We start from the raw sequence: 23733 nt of genomic DNA on the forward strand, positions 1-23733 counted from the left end.
TCCAAGCGGTTTAAAATGCTGCAGCAAGGCTTTTAACCCACAGTAATAAATTTTCCCATATCACTCCTATACTAAAATCCTTGCACTGGCTTCCGGTTGGGTATAGATATAAGTTTAAAATCCTCACATTTCCGTTTATGTCTCTACAAGGTGATGCCCCCACGTATATCACGGAGCTCCTCCAACCCTACTCTCCAAAGCGGACTCTTAGATCCACTGATTGTGGTCTTCTATCTATTCCATGGACCCGTTTGAAAACTAAGGGGGATCAGGCTTTTCAAACCCTGGCTCCAATACTGTGGAATATTTCCCCCCCCACACACACACACACCATCGACACTGTGGCTTCTTTTAAAAAACAGCTTAAAACACATCTGTTTAGACAGGCATTTGGGTAATGTTCGTGTACTATTGCTTTGTTTGATATGCTTTTATACTTCCTTTCTATTGCTATATTGTTTGTTTGACATGCCTTCGTTCCCATGTGAAGCACTTTGAAACAGCTTCTTGTCTTAAAAAGTGCTATATAAATAAATTTTACCTACTTACTTACTCTTATGAGAACCCTGATGTCACTGTCAATTTTACAACAGATCTCAAAACATTTTACTGTAAAGTCCACTAAACAGTTGGTGCTACAGGGAAACTCCCTGATCTTCATCATCTGAGGACCACAAATGGCACACATTTGATTGGATGTTTCACTGGAGAGTCATTGTTTTTAATTTGTCTGTCCCTCTGGGGGGGAAACCACTCTTATTTTGACAGATCAGTTGCTGCTAATCTGCTAGCACAGTCATACCAATCTCCTGTGTTCTCTACCAGTGTTGTGGCACTCCTTAATATCATTAGCTGCTTCCTCAGTGAGATTCTCATGAACATCCTCCAAAGTCTCTGCCCTCGACTGCAGCTGGTGACGGTAGTTGTTGTTCTAAACCAGCAGCAGTTGGAGAAGTGGTCCACGTGCTGCTACATCAAACTCTCAGAGGCTGCAAAGCAAAACAACTTCTCTGCAAGACAGCAGAGTTGCATATAAAAAGAAGAATTAGAGTCACTGAAGACTCATTGCTAACTTTTATGTGTCCCTTCCCCGTCACAAACATTAGCTAAACCCTTATGAGACACTGTCATAACCTCCTGCGTAATAGTTACAGATATATTTTAGTCAAAGACCAACTAACAGGTCAGCATCGCTCTTCTTAGATCCATACTCCAAATGTGTCTAAATATTTAAGTTCATCTTTTACAGTCTGCCTCTGTCAAACACAGTCACCATTTTACTCTCTTTCACCGCGGCTGTCGTAGGAAACCTTGAAATCATTCATTCAGTCCGTTACATTCAGATCCGAACACATTACCTCCAATAAAGCTGAGAAATGTCTGCAAATATCTACCGCGAGATGCAACAGCTGATTCATTATCTCAGGAGACCGAGGTCAGTTACAGCAGATATACTCTGCTTCCTTTATTCTTCACTATGATACGGTTGATATGCAAAATTAAATCAACACTTTATACAACTGCTTCTCTGTGAAGCGAGGCTGTCTAGACTGTTAGGACTATGCTCAAAGACTCGGGGCCAAACACAGCAGTTGCTGGTAGCATTACATCAGATCTCTCTCATGTTTTATTTCAGTAACATGAGCTCATGAGTTCTAATAGAGGGTTTGGGGTTGCACGGGTTAAGCTTAAAAGTATTATTATAACTCTATTATTTCGCGGTCTGCGCCACTGTTGAACAAAAAGAAGGTCGCAGTGGGCCAAGAGCAATGGGCAATTAGCCAGAAAACGCAACACGGTGGTTCAAAATGTGATAAAGCTGCTGTGATTAAGGTTACTGTGTGTGGAGATGGTGCCTGAAATGAACCCGAGACGCTCCAGTCGTGTATGCACCGCGTGTATGTGCCTCACATCAGCGAGCATTTTATACTTTTTCATATTACATAATGATTAAACTAGAGCAGGGCGTTATGACCAAAAACATTTATCATGATATACATTTGAAAATTGGCGATAACGATATAACTGACAATATAATTGACACAAGACAAAAAACTCCACAACTTTAATAGTGCAAAAAAACCCCATCAATGTATTTTCACTTAAACAAGCAGCTGTTTTAAGTGCATTAAAGTTATATAAAAATGTAACAGTGCAAATTCCTCGCTGACAGTTTAACCAAAAGGCATTTCCAGTGGAAATTGGCCGACATATCCTCAGCATAACCATGTATAATATCCACAAAACTCAAAGAAGTTATACACACACAATACGGTAATATTACCGCATTGTAGGATACTCCGTGAGGCTCCTGCCTACGATAGCCATAATGCTCCGACAATCCATCAAGCGGTGCGGCTTCGTAGCTTAGCAAAGTCGTACTAAAACGTCTGACAGATTTTCGAGTGCCGTGTACATAAAATCGTTTCGAGGTCAGTAAACACAACCAGAATTCATACATAAGGCACACGGGATTATAAGGGGCACTGTCGATTTTCAGAAAAATCAAAGGATTGATTTTAAGTGTGCCGCATTTTCCAAGAAACACGGTAATAATGAACGGCCCGCTAGCATGCTCTACCAAAAATAGTGCTTTGTTGTGTATCTGACAGACGAAAGCCAAACCAGTTCCACACCACTGAAGCTGCAGCATTTTTACAAACCAATTCTGGTTCATCCGTTTCATTCAATGATCCGCTTTCGCTCTCCTCATTCTCCGTCGCCGGCATGCTTTTTCCTAGATGTGCGTATGTAAACAAAGGCACTGCGCATGCACGTTTTACCCATATTCTATCGCAATATTTAATTTTCTTATCATTGCCCAACATTATACCGGTGTTACCGTGAACGGTATGATATGGCCCAGCCCTAGATTAAACTGTTCAAATTATTTAAAACCATGACAAGCTTTCATATACTGATGCATGATGACAGAATAACAAACCAACAGGCATCAGTATGGAACTCGAATAGCAAGTTTATCTGTAAGTTGTTTTTTTCAGCTCACACAGACTTCAGTCTAACTGTTTTGCTCGACTCTACCCTACAGCCTTGTTGCACCGACTACCTCATTTAGCACGCAATCGATAAAGAGAAATCAAAAACTAGGTGTGAAATATTGTAGCAACCCGGGAATAACGGACAGTCGCCATGATTCATTTAGAAGTGATATGTTTTTGTTTTTTTCCATTTATGTTTTAGATTTTGTTTATTGTGGATGTGCGATCTGGCTTCCAGTGTTTGTGTGGCACAGAGGCAAAGAACAGTATTAAAGTGTAGCCACCAATAATCCTGTGGTGATTAATGACTTTTGGTCAGCATTCGTCTTCAAGTCGGTTGTTAATGTTGAATACAATCCCTTTAGTGGGCATGCAGTAGTGGGAAAGGTCATAGCGGGGGGAAAATGATCCCCTGTTATAGTGACAGAAGGAGGAAAAAGGCTAAACTTAGGTTATATGGGAAAATGCACCTATATTTTATAGACATAGTTCTACAGCATGCAGGAAAACAACAAACCTGTTTATAGAGATGAAGTAACAGTATAATAGCATGTGTGTCTGCTCCTGTTCTGTCACCACAGAGGATGAATCCTCATATTTGCTTTGCCACAGATTTTACACCAGATCCCTTTCCTGGTACAACCCTCCCATTTATCCAGGACTGGGACCAGCACTGGCCTGAGGCTGGGAGATCGGTCACATTTAAGGCAAATGTGTTAACCGCTGTAACAACCACACAGTAGCTCAGAATCTACAACTCACGGGTGACTGTAATGGGTGAAGTACAGAACCTTTTGGCTGTACTGGATAAACTAACGAGAATAAAATCCACTGAGTAAAACGAATGTGAGCTGCACAGTTTGGGTGAGGAGATCATTGTGTGCATGTTTCACAGAATGGCTCTAGGAGGAGTAGGGATTCTTATGAACGCAGAAAAGTATCAATGAGATGATAAAAAAAACATCCATCAGGTGACGGAACAGGTTAAAGGGGCAGACGCCTTGCCGTGGTATGAAGTCGCTGTCCTTCAGCACGATCGGCTAAACCATTCCAGTAGGTGCGCTGTACAGTAACTTCATCCAACTTTACTTGAGGAAATATTTTTCACATGTGAAGTAACTGTCAGTTGTTACAGTGTCACTCTGTGTCCTGAAACTTCCAGAAATAAACATGGAAAAAATATTTGTTTTTGTAAAGCTGGGCATACACGGTGCGATTTTTGGCCCATTTTGAGGCGATTTTTCAGTCATGCCACTGTTTTGAGGGATCGGCCCGATTTTCACCTTAATCGCGTGTCGTACATTGTGTAGCATACACGAGAAGCAATTAACACCTCACAACCAGCTCCCGATCAGCAATCGTATGGTCGCAAGAAAATCAAACCTGTTTGAAATCCTGGTCGCCCCTCGTGAGGGTATCGCACTGTTGAAAAGACCATGCGTCGTGACCTACAAACTTCAGCAGTTTGAGCAGGAGCTGAATAACGGGACTGAAAAGAAATTGCACAACTTTCCACCTGAATCAGGTTTCCTTCAGTGTCTCCTAATGTCAGTGCAATTTATAATTTATATATTCTGTATTCAGTTTGAAGGCTCTAATTGTCGTTTGCGAGCTGCCGTTTAGATGCTTGTATGTGCCCGGGGCTGTTGATGGGTCTGTATGCAATGATGGGCATAGCTGCAGGAAGTTTATTGGGTTTTTTTTGTTGATGAGTGAGTATAGGAGTGGGATTTAATGAGTTTTCTTCGTCCCACTCCTTTTTCGGGCAATTTTTGTTTTTTGTTTTGTGCATTTTATGTTCAATATAGGTATTTGTTGTGCCTGAAAATGAACAAATAAATGAAATGAATGAAATGAAATGAAGTGTTACAGGTACCAACCCACTCCCACATGAGTCAACCAATAGGAAATAAAGTTGCTACTTTCACAGTGTTGTGTATTTGTGCACTTCCAAATCATTAAGAACCAAGTGAGAAATATCAAATATTTTAAAAATGTCTCAGTTTTAACTTGAATAGTTAACACGTAGCTTCACTGCTAGTTGCAAACTTTGGATAACATCAGAGGCCATGTCAGTGTAGAAGCAAGGAGAGCTGGTGGCAGAATTTTTAGACAAAAAAAGTTTTACCTTCCTCTTCTTCTGTTACTTTAGCAAGAGTAGACCAGACGAATGCAGGTTCACAAGAAAGCTTGAACAAGAACAAAGTGCATCATGTGCTAGATTTCCCATTTCTAAATGGAGTCAAAACACTAAATGCATCGCTTCTGAGAGGAAAGTGGTTACTAACCTGGGAGCATAACAGCATCAAATGCAAATCCTTCAGTGCATACAAACAGAATTATGATTGGCATCAAAGTGTTCAATGAGAAGCAAAATGAAAACTTGATAAAATGTCAAAAATTGAATTCGGAACTGATTGAAGCCCAAAAATGGTCTCTGGAAAGACAAAGGGTCCTCACATTTGGAGGACTTTCCTCTCGAACGTGAACACACAGCCGCGCAGAGGAAAATCCGGAGAGACAGATCAGAGAGTGTGCGAGTTCAGAGAGCTCAGAAAGAGAAAACTAGAATCCACAGCGATACAACTGTTCCTCTGGGCTTTGAACATAAAGTTCACACACTCGAGGAGAACATGTCTGAATGTGTTTGTATGAACGAAGGAAAGGGAGAGACCAAAAGTGAAAGAAAAATCTGTGTGTCTATGTGCGTGCGTGCGCGTGTGTGTGCACCTGCAGGGTACACGCTAATAACATGCACCACTGAAGCGCACGCAGAGAAGAACTAACAAACCCTGTGCAGGCCCGAGTCCATGTCCTGTCCCAGATTACACCATCTATCTGCATATATAGATACGCGCCCATTTATCTATATGCAACCCCCCATTTGTCCGTGCATCGATCATCGGTTTTGGGCGGTTAACCCACGCTGACACAATAAAGCGAAGCAGGGATGTTCACATTAAAACAGCAGATCCGACAAGCAGACAACAAAAGACGGACAAGAGGATGTTTTGAGCTCATGGCTAAATTTAGTGCTTCAGTAATTCGTTGATGACATTTGGAGTTCAGCTGCTATTTACCTGATGATACATCTGCGTTTCAGTTTAACAAAATGTAGTATTGTTAAATAATTACACTCTTTTTCTTCCTTCCAAAAAACACATGTGCGTAAACATGCTTATATTCATGTTTATATGAGAAACATCCAGCAGCTGTAGGAAATATGACTCTAATCGGTTTGGGATAAAAAAAACAAACAAACAGATAATCATGAGATCAAAGAAGGTCAACTCAGTTCTGAAATGTTAATTAATTTCACTAATTCTACATTTTGGTGCTTACAAGGGGAATTTCCATCACTTTTCACTACATAACATAAAACCATAAAAAGTGTCTTAAATCTGCATTTATTCTAGTGGCCAACAGGGGGCAACGCAAGAGACTCCTTCATACGACACAACAACTGTCTGCCATTCATAATCCAGTTTTGAGATCCTTCCCAGACGCCTTAACGCCCACTCACATCCTGGGCCATCTGACCTCAGGAAATCACATGATAGGGTGGGTCCAGGTTTCACAATGAGCTCACCCGAAACCCTGGCTGATTGTGATTAGAGGATCATCAGGGGGTCCTTTGTCCCTCTTTGGGGGGAAACTCCCACTGGGTTTAAATCTCCACCATTTGACCTTAGAACTGAAGAAGCTTCTCGGATAAGAGGTGAAACATCTTCAAGCAACTCAAAGAAGTCCAGACGCTTTTCTTTATAAACTCCTTAGACTCCTTCATAACGTTTGGTTTCCAAACACCAAAACACCAAGAGTCACAATGCTGAACTTGAGGTTTCATAACAGGTGACATCACTGTGGCTACATGCACCTCCACACTCATGTCTATGCTTTCATCATAGTCTGTACATCAGGGGTGGGGAACTCCAGGCCTCAAGGGCCAGTGTCCTGCAGATATCACCCTGTTTTGGGGTGTATTATTTCACAACAACAGTCACTTCAAGGCGATTTATATTGTAAATATACTATAATTTACATAAAATATATGGGAATTAATATATTACATGCAATGTATGTATTTGATGGCCTGTTGGTGCAGGTAATATCATTAGTGTGATGTTTGCACTAAAAAGGCTCAAGACACCAACACCGCAAACATGAATGAGAAGGTCCAGTTCAGTGACTTTAAGAGCGGTGACGTTGGAACCTGCAGACGTCTGCATCGGCATTCTTAACTTTAAGCTTTATTGCAGTTCAAGAGGACGAGTCATAAAAATTCACCCACGTCACTTGTCACAAAGGGGAAAATGGCCAAAGCTTTTTTTTGTCCGGGCCTGTAAATTATTCTGCTCTAATGGACGATATTTTTAACATGGGAGTATATAAGGGGGACAGTTTTTGGCACTTATATGCTGGCTTCAGTTTTCAGCCCTGAGGTTTCCACTTCCATTTCATAGATTAAATGAAGCCCTAATGCCAAGTTTTTTTCTTTCTGGCTCTAAATGTTGGCGCTAAATGTAAATTATTAGGTTCAATATGAACATAATTCCAAGTGATAATGTTCCTTTTACTCCACATGTATACATCCTAAAAAAATGTAACCCAGTGTGAAGCAGATTAAAGGAATTGCCTTTGAGATATATACTGTTTTAAGTGTTCACCAACAGAGTCCAAGCATTGGTCAGAAAGATTAAAGGCCGCTAAGCAAGGCTTGTTGATGCAGCCATAAAGCTCACAAGGGAGACGTGTACTCCCCAACAGACGGGCTTAAACTGAATCAAACTATAAGCCCTCCAGTGTCTTGCAAAAAAAGAAGAAAAAAAAGATAAAATACAGTCTGCCTTTCCCAGTCTATCAGCCGATAAAGATCTTATTCAAACACTAAAGTGGAGATATTCTGGCTGAGCCGTTAATTTACAGCAAAAGGCTGTAAAACTAGATGAACTTTTGTGATCCCTGAGGAGAAACTGGGTCATTACAGCAGCTCTGAGGCTCAGAGCAAGCAGTGAGATGGTTCACTGTTCAGCAAGCTGAAAACTCTGCCCGCGACGTTATTACACTGAACTCTGCGGTCGATTCGGTCGTAAAGAATTGCAATAATGTGAATTTGACATCTGTTGTACCTATATATCCTTATTTTTGTTGTTTTTCTTCTGACCAAAAATGTCAATAAGTCCAGCAGTGAAATGATCATCCTGCTAGTTTGTCCCTACAATCTCAAATAACCCATCTACTTCTTCCTGAAACACATGCAGCAAACGGCAGTTCCTCATCTCGCCACTTGAGGAACGCTCCAAACATTAGTTGTTTCTTATGAACTTCAATATTAAAATGTAAACTTATTTACAGCCTGCTTGCAAACAATTAAGTTTCTACACCTAATGTATGGAGGTGGAACATATTTATAACTCACAAATTTCATTAAGGCTTAAAGTTATTAAAGCTAAAGGCGTGACCGCTCTGAATGACAGGGGAATGCTGAAACAGGCTCTGTAGCTGGTATCTGTCTCACAGGCATCACCTCAGCCAGTTCCAGTCACTGAGCCGGAGCGCTTAATTGTGCTTATGGTCAATAATATGCAATTATCTGACAAAACATGGCTTGCTGTGTGGTTAATTAACAGCCTGTCCAAGAAATATGTGATCCAGTTTTGCTGAGTTCAATTTTATTTGTATTTCACTTAGCACTAATTAGCAACTCTCCGTGTCTGTGTGATGCACTCGTAGAGTTTATGGATGCAGTGTGCTAAATAAGCTGCCTCCCATTAGCCGCTAATTTAGCATTCCACGCTTTTGTCCAAATGTTGTCACTTCTGGGTTTGAGAATAATCACCAAAAATCTGAAAATAGAGGCTTCAATTTGTGGTGTTCGGCTAAAGGACCAACAACTTGTATAGTAGGAAGCAGGCCCGTTGTGGTGATATGAACATGCTGTTGGCTGAAAGCTTGGGCTGAATTTTGGGAGAAATCTCTGGTTTGATTAAGGGATAGAAATCATTTGTTGGGGTTATTAAAGGTCATGAAAAACACCACTTTAGAATATTTCATACATGTTTGAACATTACCTTCTCCAGGGTTCCGACTAGTAGAGACACTGGTGCACATTTTACATGCAGCTGTTTCAGTTTTAAAGCAAGTGGTTGGTTTAAAACTGAAATACTAGGTTTTTAGGAGAGATCAAGCTCGACTGTGCATGTTTTAACACTAACGACTACACAAAGTTAAGATTTAAAAAGGGGTTTTTTTTGTTGTTTTTTTAAAACGGTTATTTTTCAGCATCTAAGAAATAAAAATCCACTGTATATCAGCACTTCTGTGCAGTCTGATTCTTGCAAATTAAATGTTTCCATCAATGTTTTAAACTTGAGATTACAGACAAAAACAGAGGTTTTATTCACTGAAGAAGGTACACAACCAGCCTGAATTTTCAGTGTGTTTTGGACACAAGTCTGGGTTTGCTTGGTTTAAAATTGTTTTTCAACATTTTGGCTGTTTTCACTGATCATTTCCCTCAGCTATAAATCCATCATCTGCTTCTTCTGCAACCCTAACGTGGCATCTCCCTTCATCTGCTCAGTGCTTCTTGTGGCTTTGCAGGGTTACAGATGAACATGTTGCATGTCACAAATGTTCATCAAAAAAAGCCCAAACAACAAATAAATTAAGTGCAGCATGTAAGCTGCTATTTGTAATTCCTTTGATATTTCCTCGCCGCTGCTGGGATGTCAGAATCCGTCAATAAGAGCGTGCAGGTTTGGTTTGAAAGTGAGGAGACGTTAGCTGGTTGCAGAATTAGTGATGTAAATATATTTATATGAGAGATGGTATACAGTGTGTTTGTGAGCATGCTTTCATTTAACATCAGAATTCATCATACATACATATTCTTCATGCATCCATACCTGCAGAGCACACGGTAACGGCATGCATCGCCGCAGCACGCGCTCACAGAGCATGCGCTAACTACATGCGCTGTCCCAGATATGCAAACACACTCGGAGGACGATTAGGGAGGGGTGAGAAACATGTGTAAGATCTTGTGAACTTTAAATGCAACCCCTCGTCCAGCTTCTTCCCCCATCTGTGTGGATTTTAGGGGAACAATTAAAAGTTAAAGCAGAAACAGCGTGAAGAGAGAAAGGGAGGACTGCAAGTGACAGAGGGGGATCGGGTGACAGGGGCACCTATCAGGAAATGCAAGATCTCTTGACACATACATACACAGACACTGGAAATGTGATTGGCAGCTCCCTCAAGGGCTGTAGTGAATTATTCAGCACAGTGTGACGGACCGACAGACAGGAAAGCATACAGAGAGACAGAGCATCCGTCAGAGACACGGACTGAGAGGGAGACGGACAGACAGGCACGCAGAAGGCTGTGGATCATCAAAACTTCCCTCCAGGCACATTTTTATTCATAATCAATAACTCTATTAAATTTTACATCAACCTACGCGCATTCATAGTCCTGGGACTCTAAATTCTTAAAGAAACATGTTTTGAAATTCGGTGCCTTCCTTCAGCTACTGCTGACCACCGTGAAGGAAACCAGTTTGTGCATGCAAACATTTAAAAACCAGCCTGCAGTTATCACATCTCAATCAACAGCAAAGCCTGGCCAATCAGCTCATGCATAGGGCTGTGCGATATGACCAAAATCCCATATCCCGATATAAGACATTTATCGTCCCGACAACAATATAAATCACAAAAATGTTGCATTTTCTGTAGATTCTGTGAATCTCGGCCAGCTCGACTTGCGTGAAGCGTTTGCAGCTGGGCGTCGCGCGCCTGGAGTCGAGAGTTTTGACTGATGCATGTAGCGACACCATTTTCTTTGTCAGTATTTATTACACGGCGTGCTGCGAGGAAAAGCGTTTTCTAAGGTTTATTTTTAAGCACCTGACGGCTCTTTTTCGCTTCTCATCGGTAAACACTCTGCATACTATTTAACGTGATTTGTTTTATTTTGAAACATCTCAACAGGCTCTTCAGCTTTATTGTGAAAGGTTTATGTGGAAAACAAGTGGATGGCGGAGCCACGTTGCTAACGACAACGCATAAAAGCAGTCGCTTGTCTGTCTGTAGTGTGGTTATTTTTAATTATAAGAGAAAGTGACAGTGACCATCAAAACGATTAAAAACATTGCTGTAAACAGTTTATTTTGTGACACCACAAAACAAACGATAGACGTTTTATATCGTTATATCGAACAGCCCTACTCGTCTAACATGATACACTTGGTGTTAGAGGCTTAAGGTGTTTTGTGTTGACACTGTTTAGGACGTGATTTTTAGTGGAGCCCATATTTAAATGATGTCCTGAAATCAGCAGCTGACACTGGAGGATTAAGCTTAGTAAGGTTCACTGGCTAACCTAAACCATATTTTATGCAGATATTTTCCCATAGAAACAGTGCCTGTGAATTTCATAGAAACAAACTGGCAAAATCAGGAAAATCTTTTACTCGAGGGTTTCGATCGTATTTTCAGTAGAGAAACGTTCACTTGAGTTGAGCCACAGATCTGAGATCGAGATCGTGTTTCCAAATGTGTGGTTTGTACTTCTTAAAACACTCCTGTGCAGGTTCTGATGCCAGAGACAAAACAGCTGCTTAAAAGGAGCCATTTGACTTTTTCTAATTCTATCATTACGTCCATCTGTTGGGCTGCATTTCAGCCTGACTTTCATGGTTCTCTAGTTCTTTTCCCTACAGGCCACTGGATGCTGCAGGATCACGCCCTAAGGGCAAAAGAAAATGCAGAAAAGCTGTGAAAAAATAGAAATAATTCCAGCGCTGTCAGAGGAAATGACTTTACAGAGGAAACCCCCCGAAACCAGAGTAGAAAGCTAAAAGAGTAAAACAGAGCTCCAGCTGTCTAATCCATATGATATTTATGGCGACACAGGCTTAAATTTACATGACAGCACATTGTCTTAAATTGCCCCGTCTCTCTCTGTCTCAGCAGAAATGAAAGAAACAGCTGCTATTTCTTGTTTACCATCCAATCAGCATATCAGAAGCTTCAAACAACAGAAGAGCTATCACTTCAAGTCATGTTCTTTTAGTGGGTCAAGGAATAGCAAGAGACCTCAAAACTTCCGTTAAATCACAGATCAGACAAAGAAACTGAGACTGAACCTGAAAGACTTGCAGATGCGGAGAATCCTGAGAACCTTCAGGTTTTCTTGAAGTTAAATAAAGGATATTTTCTTTATAGTCGAAACTGGTGTGAACATGCTGTCAAAACATACAGTAGTAAGTCAGAAAAATTCTTCTTATCACAGGTTAAATGAAGTTCTTCTCGGCTGTGATTAAACACTGAAGTAGGAGGACAACATGCAAATGCGTGTTTCTACAAATTATTATTTTTATTCATTAATTTCTGTTTGTGCGTAATATTACTTCATGCAGTCGAGCTCAACCGCAATCCCACTGCAAGATCTGACAGCAGCTTATTTTAATACCAGCTCACATCAGCTGATAGCTCCACTTAGGTCATCTCCTAAACATTCAGCTGTCCTGCCCATGCCTGTAGGCTGTAAGCTGCTTTGCAACCCGCCTACATAATAGCTCCTGTTCATGACATGTCAGAAATGCCGTCATTGTCTGCAGTGAAATGTTATTAAATTATATTAAATTAAATCATTATATCATATTATTTATTTGCAACAAAAAACATATGTTCAATCAGCTCCATGAACATCTCTCATCTTTCAGCCCCAGTTTGTGCTCCTCTTAATTCCTTAGGGGTTTACGTTAAAAACAAATTCTCCACAGTGGACCAGTTTTAGCTCAAAAGCTCCCATTTTTGGAAAGATGAGTAGTGTAGGTTCCCACGCATTTATGCCAAGACAGATTGCGTGTGGAGGAAGAACACAGACCAGAAAGGACTCAGATGAAATCTTTTACGTCGTATATTATTTTTATTTTTTCCTCATAGAGTTTATTAAGGCAGCCCTCCTAATTATTAATGGTGATTCATTGTAGCATTTCTTTTATTTTTATTATCCTTTTTCAAAGAAAACACCATCTGCAATTGATATACTGGTTGCTTTTATCATTCATTTGTTGCTGGCTGGCGAGCACCAGCACTTCCCATCCTTAGTTTCCTACCAACCAGATGACCGGGTCACTCTGCTCTCTTTGATTTGCTCCTGAAGTAAACTTCTGTCCAAGACAGAGCTGATTATACCTCTAATATTTTAAATTTCATTTCATAACACAGCTATATATACATAGCAAACACATGCCTCTCACTGACCCTTTCTTAAAAGCTGAAAATCAGCCCCGTGTTTTGAAGAACTTAAACGTTTTTAAAGATTAAACTTTTTCTGAGATCTCACCACCACCCACAGCAATATTTAAATATTTCTAGCTGTGAGCTATAAAAGAAATGAGGCTTTTCTTCTGTGGCACGACTACGACCATTTAAAGCCAATTTAAAAATCAGGCTGATTTTCTATACATGCTGACTCTCATTATGATGCTTTGTCCAAGAACTGCGGCACTCAGCACACAGAGCAAAATCAAAACCTGCTTAGAATTTGAGTTTGTAGGAGGAATTATTACAACACTGGGCCTCAGCTGTGAATCAAAACTCACAACTGTGAAAGCAAAGACTGGAAGAGAAAGTGCCGCACCAACGCACGCTTCTTTAAGAGGGTCGCCACGTTCGGCTCAGCAACAGCTCAGGTTTGGGGAAGATCGCTGATCGGCGTTGAAGGGCTTCGTTAAATAAGGCGATGTTAAGATAAACACTAAAAAAAACAGGAGGACACGAAGCCTGAAACACTTTATCTGCTTCCACTTGCGTGAATGAAAGGTTGGCAAATAGCTTTGGGGTCTGAAAAATGCCAACTCATTTTTTCACAAGTACACAGAAGGCCACAGATTACAAAGCAAAAGACCCGACAGCTGGACCTGCTAACATCTTTTATTGACACTCTTCTTCTCTTGTTACCCTCTCCAACCAATGGGGAGTCCCTAAGTGACAGACCCTGAAATTAAAATGAAAAGTAAGAGCAATAATCACTGTGAGTCACTTCATTTGTGAATGAACAGTGAGGCAGCCTCTCCTCGAACGCTCACACACACAGATTTGAATGATTCAGCGTATTGAGCTACACTGCGGCGGCCAGTTAGTCACTCGGGCTGATTATCAGCCGTGTTCGTCCAGCCGTGGCCAGCAGTCACCTGAGCTGAGTGTCCATTTGGAAATGATTCAGTCACTTCTCTCTAGGATTGATTGATCCGGTCTGGCACAGACAGGAACCGATTGGATCGTCCTAAAAAACTGCAATGCTTGCTGACCACTGAAATCAAAGCTGGACCGGAGCTGATGCTTCGTCAGTCCGTCCACAAATGTCAAGGCTCTTCATGTCTGATGGTACCTTTTGAAACCGTCAACACTTAAAATATATCCTGCACTTTTCTTGATGACAGGTGCATAAGATCAGAAAGAAAATCACAAATTCTCTTTGAGGACAAAACATTTAGGACCTCAGACATTCAACGAGCAAACTGCATATGAACAAACAGCAAATAACACTCATCACATATTCATATATCTGTCATCTGCAGCTGTCCAGCTAAATTCGATCAGGAGACTTTAGAAACATCTCCTAATATGCATAAAAACTGACACAATATAGCCCATAACTGAATATAAACGAGCACCCTCTGGGGCTCAAAGTGTCAATAACTGCAATTTCTTGAATGGCCACTTGGGGCAGGCTCCACGAGTGAGTCGATCTGTTTAACTTGTTTAAAAACAATTCTGGTCGCCTGTTTCCTGTATTGAGTTTAACTTGACTTGTCTCATTATCCCTGATCTGTACTCTGTGTGTTTCCCACCTGTTTTCCTGGCCTCACTGCCTTGTGTGTTTATTGTCAGTGTCTCTCTTTGCCATGTGATCCCACTTTGCTGTGTGCTCCCCTGCTCTGTGTTCCTTGACTCCATGATTCCTAGTATTTAGTTTTCCTGGTCTCATTCCCGTGTGTGGGGTTTTTGGACGGCAATGAAGCTGCATTTTGAGTTTATGCCGTCTGCCACACAGCCCTCTGAGGGACAGGCAGATACTTTTTCATCAGTCTTCAGGCATTGTGAAATATACCAAAGGGAGTCCAATGTTAGGTTTTAGCAGTAAGTACCACTGACTGCAGTTATCAGGAAGATGACTGTTTCAGTCCTCTCGTAGTGTTCGTGATCAACTCCAAACATAAACATACAAAATCCGAGTAAATTGTTGCAAAAGTGTTTCACGTCTTTCCAGCTTCAGTAGGAAATCCCCTGGAGTTCTCAGAAAACCTTTTTAACAAACCCCCAGATAAAGAAATGTGACCTTGCTGCTTTCATCTGGATTTTAAATGTAGATGAGGGAAAAAAGATAAACAGCCGAGTCTCCACTTTAGAAAAGGTGAGTCGACCTTGATTCCAAACCTGACGTGTCTTTCTACTGAAAGGCATTGTGGGTTCTGGTCCGGCACTTGCAGCTGTCAATAGCGGTCTGTATCTCTTAAGAAGGATTTTCCCCCACACAGTTGTTGAACACCACGGGTAAATGACAGCCTGACCTACACCTCATGTTTCAGGTCAATAAAAGCCTCTGCTTTCACTGTGCTGCTGCAAACATCTGCACAGTGAGATCAGGGACATTCAGGAAGATGTCTAAAACTGGCTTCGGTCTTTCTATCAGTGTTTACACACATTTAGACAGACTCATCCTCTAACGACTGACAGTTAAACACAAAACGATACCAGTAAAGATAAAGGTCAGCAAAGCTGGGGATTGTTCTTTGATTGGGCTTCATAAAATAAAATCCTAAGAACCAGGTAAATGTTTGCTCATAACTTCTCACAGAAATTTCAATAAAGGGCAGTTTGAGGAAATTAAACCGACTTGTACAAAGAGTTCATATGGTGCTCGCTATCAACAGGCAGAATTTAAAACTATACACAGTAGAACACCTCAAAGTGTTGAGGGTTAAATAGAGATTAGTGATCCATTTGATACTTCTGACCGTCTGTCAACTTTACTAAATCTAATTTACGCAGCAGGGACTGAGAAAAGCTTCGGTACCAAGATAATGATGAACTGTTGGATGGCTGTGATTGTTAGGGCAGCTTTTCCTCGAGACATGGAGCAGGTTTTCCACTAATTGGGATGTCGGCTGTTCGATTTGCAGCTCCTGCAGGCAAAGTGACTTTGGGGAAGATACTGAACATCCCCCCCCAAAAAAAGTGCTCGTCGTGTAATAATATATAAACACACCATTTTTATCTGACAGTTTCTCAACCACTAGTTTGTTTAGCCTTTAACAGGACACTGTTATCTTTATCCTTATATGCTGTCATTGTGATGTGTAGTGAGAGTAGGGACCAGGAGCAAGAGAACCTAGAGAGGTGGAGGTGTGGACTGGAAAAAAGAGGAAGGGTGGTAACAAGGCCCGCTCTGATGTACAGTTCAGAGAAGGTGGTGCTTAAAAAAAGATTCAGGACTGACAGTGTTAAGATTTTCATTCAGAGTGATGAAGATAGAGAAGATTACAGCTGATTATATATATATAGAGACAGAGTTAGAAAACCAATGATCAAACTGAGATGGTTTGGACACATGCAGAGGAGAGATGGATGATATATTGGGAAAAGGATGCTGAATATGGAGCTCCCTGGCAGGAGGAAAAGAGGAAGATCACAGGGAAGAGGATGCTTGGATTTCATGAGATGGTCCACTGTGGCAAGCCCAGAGAGAGCAGCCAGAAAATATATATGTGCATGTGGACACACCCTTTGGTGTCATCAATCATATATGTGCCACATGATCCTGCAGGTACCTACTGATTCCCCCCTTAAACTGCTAATGCTGTGTTCCAGTGTGCTGCAAACTCACTAACTTGCCTTTCCACAGATTTGTATAAGTGGTCTAAAACGGGCAAATGTACAGACTGTCATCGAGGTTATGAGTGTAGCTAACAGGTTGTCAGACACTTTGCACATTCAACCATCCAAACAAACTCTAACATCTTTTTTTCTGAGACCGCTACAATAATATCACAACAATATCACGATCCATTCAAATCTGACCACTGGCTATGAAGACAATAAACAAATATTTTTCACCTGACTGTTTTTTAATCTTTCATTTTCACAGAAAGAGATAAAAGTTGCATTTGTGTAGTGAAGGAAATCATAATGAGCAGTGAAAAGGCAAACTGGTGTAAATGTCCCAAATACCTGCGAGCTCCTGAGTGTTATTTGGACAATGAATGTTACTTGCGGCCTGTTATCTGCTGCCAAAGCCAAACTTCAGCCTGCCTGTGTAATTTCATCAGCTGTCCCCCAGAATGCCTGCGATGTTGACTTTCATTCTATCAAAATGCATTTCACAGGCATACGTTAGGTTTCATACTGCAATAATCAAATCCTAATAATCACACTGGAGGGAAAACATCTTGAATTCACTTCCGCCTTGAAGAAATCTCAGCTTCTCAAACGTAAACCTGCAGTCAGAGTCGAGTCATCGACAGTCTGAGCCCAGCCCGACTCTCCCGGCAGCAACTACCCCATTAAAACCAACTTATTCTCATTCTCCAGCTCTCAGCATCTTATTGTTGTTCATTAATGCGCTTCATTACGGAGTCTGCATGTAATTATACTCATATGAATTCCCGCATGCTCTTTTTTTCCCCTGAAATAGTTGATGTTCTGTGAATCTCCATTTAATCTCGTGTTTGTCTACGGAGGTTCGGAGGCGAGCTGCCGCCCACCGCCCTCGCCTAAAGGATGATTCAGTCGGCCCGTCTGAGTTAGCGGACCTTTCTGCTCAGTGAAAATCTAAGAAGCTATTTTCAATCTTTTTGGAAATTATGCAGTCACAATAAAACGTGTCTTTGAATAAGACACTGGTCCGGTTCTTCAAAGTGTCAGATTTTTGTTATATGGGAGTAAATCAAAGGCACAGGCCGCTCGTCGTGTACAAATTTCAGTTTGTTTTCCTGAAAGCTGAAATAAATTATGCAACAAGAACAAGCAAAAAATTGCTCTGTTGAATTGTCAGCCTTATTGTTGCTGGAAAATATCATTTTTCATTGTTGCACAACTGAGACGCTTTTCTGTAGAACAATGCAGCGAGTGTTTGTGCGCTTCTTTTAAATCTTTCTTTGTTACAAACAAATGTTTTTTGGGTTTTTACTACACTATTCAAGTCTTGGGTCTGACTTCAGGATATTTTTTCTATCATCTCAGTCATGTCTCGATCCAGCTGGTGTTTTGACTGTAACTTGCTTCACCCTCAGGTCTTTGCTTTCCCTTCAGTCTCTCCTTTTTATTCGCCTCAATTTATCTGGCCAGTGTTACTTACTGCTCTTGGAACAGATGATACGAGTTGCTCTGGAGTCGGTAAACAGGTTCTACTATTAAAAAAAAGAGACATCCCACTGGTAACCAGTTAAGCGGGTTATTATGACCCATAATTACTTCCTAGTGTGACTGGCGTCTCTAATGGCTGCAGTAATTATGAGGGAAGCATGCGGGTTAGGACTGCTGGTATTTCAAGGCAATTTCTGCAGGATTTTTGTTTCACTTTAACAGTTTAGTGCACTTCCTTCTTGAGAATCAACATGGTAAACAATTAACTTGTGATAATGGTGCTGGCTTCGTGTTTTTGTGTTGACCTCGAGCTGAGAGTTGTACACTGATGCGGGCTTAATGCTCAGGCGGACCCTCAAAGCACTGAGAATAATTGTGCTGCATGCTCACATAGCTCTGGGTCTGTTGGTCTGACAGTGGAAACATATGTTTAAAAAAAACAGAAAGAGAGCCATTCAGACACCTCTAGGATGAGTAAAATTACAAAGGGACCAAGGTACCAGGAGAGGGTTACTGAGGTAGCCACGCCTGGGGGGAGGTGTTTGAGGGAGAGTGCCTGGTAGCTGGGGCTTAGCACGTGGGGTCCAGCCGGGCACAGCCCAAAGAAGCAACATGGGCTCTCCCTCCTGTGGACGCACTACCTGCAGGAGGCACCGTAGAGCTTCAGAGCCATATGGATTTGATGGTGGAGCAGATGCCCTGGTGGTCTGACCACTAAAAAAGAACTGACTTCCGGTTTTCTTTGGCTCCTGTATTTTATACTTAGACACTTTTGTGTTTTGTGGTGTGCTGCATTAAGTAAAGGATTATGCTATATTTAAAAGGCTGCTTGAGAGACATGCACCTCAAATGAGACGCACGATAAATGGACTGGAGCTTATCTACTGCTTTTTTACTCGAGCACTCAGAGTACTTTTAGCAGCATGTCTCATTCACACAAGTGCTTTTTCACAACAGCCACACACATCCACACTCCAGCGATCGCATCTAAAGGAACCTGGGTTCAGTATCTGGCCCAGGGACCTTACAATATAATAATATAACCTTACATTATACAGTGCCTAGAGGTGACTGCAATTATGTGAGTGTAATCCAGTTTAATTCAATTGAACTGAATTAAAATGTTATAGTAAATAAGTTCCTTCTACTCTACTAACTGGTAATGGTTGAGCTGGTTGTGGCAGAGCTACAGGAAGGTGCTTTAGTCCAGTTATCAGCAGCTTAGAGGTTTGAAAAGTCCAGAGTTTAATCTGTGATGTTTTATGATTATCTGTAAAACATTAAAGAAGGAAAATGTCTTTTATGTCTTTTTCAGACTTTTCCCTAAAATACAATTGTTTTTTGTATTTTCATCTGTTTGTCACTGTTTTTATTTATTGTACTTTGCCTGACTTGATAAATATGTGGCAATACAACTGGGTTACTTGATTACAGCACGTTGTAATTGTCACCACACATAAATTTGTAAACATCTAAATGTCTTATGTTGTAATTAGAATATATTTCATTTTGACTCTGGCAGTGTTCACAAAAACTTGTTTCATAATGTTTTTTCACATTTGAAATGAACACACAACTTTATGTGTGAGTCTGATGTATTATATACACAGTGCTTCACGTTGTCTAACAAAAAAAAAGTCTTTCATTTCTAGAGATTTGGGTTATGTGAAACTTTCATATTCGAGTCAACCCTTTTGCACCCAGCAAAAACTTCTTGAAAAGACGACTTTGTCAGATGTCTCGAGTACGTCGAGATTTGAAGAGCGAGAGGTGAAAAGACGTCTTTTCGGGTCAGTGAAAAGACACGCCTTCACTTCTAAATTTAGTTAAAAGTGAAAAGACACCTCTTCTTTCTCAGCACATCTGCAGACTCCTCAGCCAACCATCAGACTGTAACCCGGAGCGTCCTGTGAAGCAGTGTGACTCCATGTTTCAGGTTTTGACTGTCCAGGCACATGCGAATAAGCTCACCATCCAACGCTCAAAGAGACCCAACCCCAAACTTGATTTACATACAGATATATGAACATTTATAAATAATTTTTTTATAGTTTAAAAAATGCTGTTTTGTAAAACTAGTCTGTGTAGCCACAGTGAAAAAAACTGTAGCTGTCTGATTGGTCGAAAAAAGGAGTTTACAAAGAAGGCGACTCGACTTCTTTAGGTTTGGTGAAGGTGTTTAACCTCTGATCCAAGAGGCTTCTTCAGTTCTAAAACCAATAACGTGCAGACTCCCAGGTATTTAAACCCTGGTGGATGCTGTGCCCACTATTAATGCTCCAAACTCCAAAGACTACCATGGGCTGGATGACTGAGAAGCTACACAGTCAATCAAATGCTGTGTTTAAAATATATAAATTCTACAACAAGGTTGGATGTGAGGTTTAGAGTTCTTTCTGGTATAATATCTATGTTTCATCTTTCACTTTTACTTTCAAGCTTCTTTTGACTGGTTAACCAGATTTTTCAACATAAATGGACTTTTGGTGCATGATGGGTAAAGTCTAACAGAGTTAATGTAACAGGAAAGGAAATCAGTTTGAAATGTGTTGTGGGAATGCTCGTTTAAAGATTCAGCCCATACATTTTAACCATCCCAAACTACTCTGCTTGTAAAAGAAGGGGAAAAAGATCCAGTGTGGAAATCACTGACATGACAAGCAGCCAGAGGAGAGCAGCAGCGAGGTCTAAACCACAGCGCCTTGATAATGTTCCTGTCAACATATCAGGACCATGACAGTCGGAGGCATCGGGGGGCAGAAACTACATGTCGGAGCTGTATGCAGCCGTGCAGCTGCTGTCACAGGCGGGACTGGAGTGGCAGGTGGACCAAAAGGTTCAGTTCAGGGGAGCTCATCGCATTTTTTACGACTGTTTAAAGTTGTGCGTGAACGTGGGTACTACACGGCAGCTTTGGAGGAAGGAGTCGCGCTGTCTTCGTTTATTTCTGCACATGGAAGAGAGAGGGAACATTTCGGACACATGCACATGCGATGACGCGCGCGCACACACACATCGAGAGCCTAAACACACAGACACAGTTTCTGGCACACACATGGAGATCTCCGTGCAGGATAGCGTTGAGAACGCATTACCAGCGCACATATTACGCACACAGAAGTGCGCTTTGCACACACACACGCGCGCACATGCACGCAAGTACGCCCCTCTCGCTCTCCACGCCACTCCAGCGGTCCTACCTCCACACTTGCCCCAGGTGCAGGACGTGAAGCACGGTCTGAAAGACCCACATACAGACGGTGCAGCACCTCCAGGGGGTCCCGACTCTCCCCGCCGTCGCTGGCGGGGCAGAGGACGCGTACACCGGTGTAACATTCGCGGCGTTCACCGCCACCGCGCTCCCGCCGCGCTGGTCGCTGTCCTTGGTGCTTAGAGTGCCGTCTCCCGCCGCGGCTGCTCCGCCTGCCGCTGCTCCGCTCCCGCTGCAGCTCGCTGCTCCTCCTTCCCCGCCGCTCAGCTCCGCGTAGTCGTACACGAACCACCTGAAACTCAGCACCTGCACGACAGCCGAGGGCACCACGACAAAGACGAGCGTCAAGCCGAACCACCAGTTTTCGCCTCTCAGGTAGTAGTCGGCAGCCAGCCACAGGTCGGTCGCGCCGTCGGAGAAAAAGACGAGCAGGGCGCAGAGCACCCAGCAGCAGTCCAGCAGGGTGTAGGGCTTCCCGCCGGCGGCGGTGCAGCGGGGCCGGGCGGCGGGGTTCCCCGGCTCCGAGAGGCTCCTGGGCGTGTTGTCATCTTCCACAGACACCGCTGCTCCATCCGACTTAGCGGCCATGTTGGTTAGGATAGGAGAGAAAGACAGAGAAAGAGGTGGGGAAACGGGAGAGAGAGTGAGAGAAAGCGAGGGAGAGGGAGAAGGGAGGGGGCTGGCTGTTTGCAGGAGAGAGTGTGAGAGATTACATCATAACTAGCCTCATCATCAGCCAATTAATTGCGAGGCATCATTACTAAGAGCGCTTTTAACACCGTGACACCAGCGCGATGTTTTCGGGACATCCAGCGTGCAGGCAGACAGTCCCGCAAATAATTACGACCTGCGGGGTTGTGCTTTTAAACCTATTATCGAATCTGCCCTACCTCCGCAGCACCAGCGCACATGTTACACTCACATTAAGGTAATTTTGCATGCACCATATGAGTTAACGACTTAGCTGGCTACTGTCAGTGAAGGACTCAGCGTTTTTATGCACATTCAATCTGCCTTCAGGCAGTAAATGTTAAATGTCCTGTGCTTTCACTCAAAAACCACGACCCCTTGATCATTAAGACACTGGGTGGCTTTGCACTCAGCGGTCTTTACGGCAGTAGTTCGACTGACATCATTTGGGTTTATCATCGAGAGAAAGCAGAGCAGAGGAAGCTGCTTCACATTCAGACAGATGTTTAGGAGCTCTTAAGTAAAACTACAGTCTTGCCACAGTCTGGGGCGGAAAGGTTAAAGGGTTACGCTCAGTTTTTTAAATAATTTTTGTCTGGGTTCTTCTCTGCATACACTCAGCAGCAGTTTCACAGGCTCCTTTTATCCTCTCAGAGTAACAAGCCACAGTCTGGATGATGATTTTTATTTGCATGAGGGACACAGTGACACACGTGTCATGACAATATGACAGACAATAGCAAGACCTGTTTTTGATTGCTTTAAAATAAGGTAACAGTGTAACTAATTGTGCATTTGCTGGCTGTTGGGATAAATAGAAAAGCAAAACAGAAAACTTGATTTTGGTACAATTGTTGTTGATATTATATATAAAAACACAGAAGCATGGTGGACTGAAGGAAATAGCCAAGGTTGGTTTCAATGCCTTCGTTTCATGTGTTACATCTAATCTGTAATATGGTAATTAGGCTGTAATTACTAGTTGCTGTCAACATAGAAGAACCATAGACTGTATATAAAAGATGCACCTGTTTGGCTCGCAACAACTCAGTGCATACACAGACACGGCCGACCTGCTGATGTTCAAACTGAGCATCAGTGACTTTGAATGTGACGTGGTCGTTGGTGCCAGACGGGCTGGTCTGAGTATTTCAGAAACTGCTTATCTGCTGGGATTTTCTCACACAAGCATCTCTAAGGTTTACAGAGAACGGTCCAGAAGAGGAGAAAATATCCAGTGAGCAGCAGTTCTCTGGGTGAAAAGGCCTTATTGATGCCAGAAATCAGAGGAGAAGGGCTAGAATGCTTCGAGCTGATAGAAAGGCAACAGTGACTCATTACAGCCAACGTATGCAGAAGAGCATCTCTGGACACACAACATGTTGAACCTTAAAGCAGATGGGTTACAGCAACAGAGCACCACACTGGGTCCCCCTCCTGTCTCCTCCTTCAG

At 42.1% G+C, this 23733-nt stretch overlaps 1 protein-coding gene across 1 annotated transcript in view; it reads right to left on the bottom strand.

Annotated features, from left to right (window-relative positions):
- xkr7b (XK, Kell blood group complex subunit-related family, member 7b) overlaps positions 1 to 22204 on the bottom strand; it is a 103556-nt gene extending 81352 nt beyond the window's left edge. Inside the window, exon 1 of the mRNA XM_005747976.2 lies at positions 21580 to 22204. Coding sequence (XP_005748033.1) covers positions 21580 to 22178 — 599 coding nt within the window. The 5' untranslated portion in view covers positions 22179 to 22204. The remainder of the gene's footprint in view (positions 1 to 21579) is intronic.
- Positions 22205 to 23733: the final 1529 nt, after the last annotated feature.

Source organism: Pundamilia nyererei, unplaced genomic scaffold, assembly GCF_000239375.1.
Source record: "Pundamilia nyererei isolate P.nyererei 1_Seehausen unplaced genomic scaffold, PunNye1.0 scaffold00210, whole genome shotgun sequence".
Taxonomy (NCBI): domain Eukaryota; kingdom Metazoa; phylum Chordata; class Actinopteri; order Cichliformes; family Cichlidae; genus Pundamilia; species Pundamilia nyererei.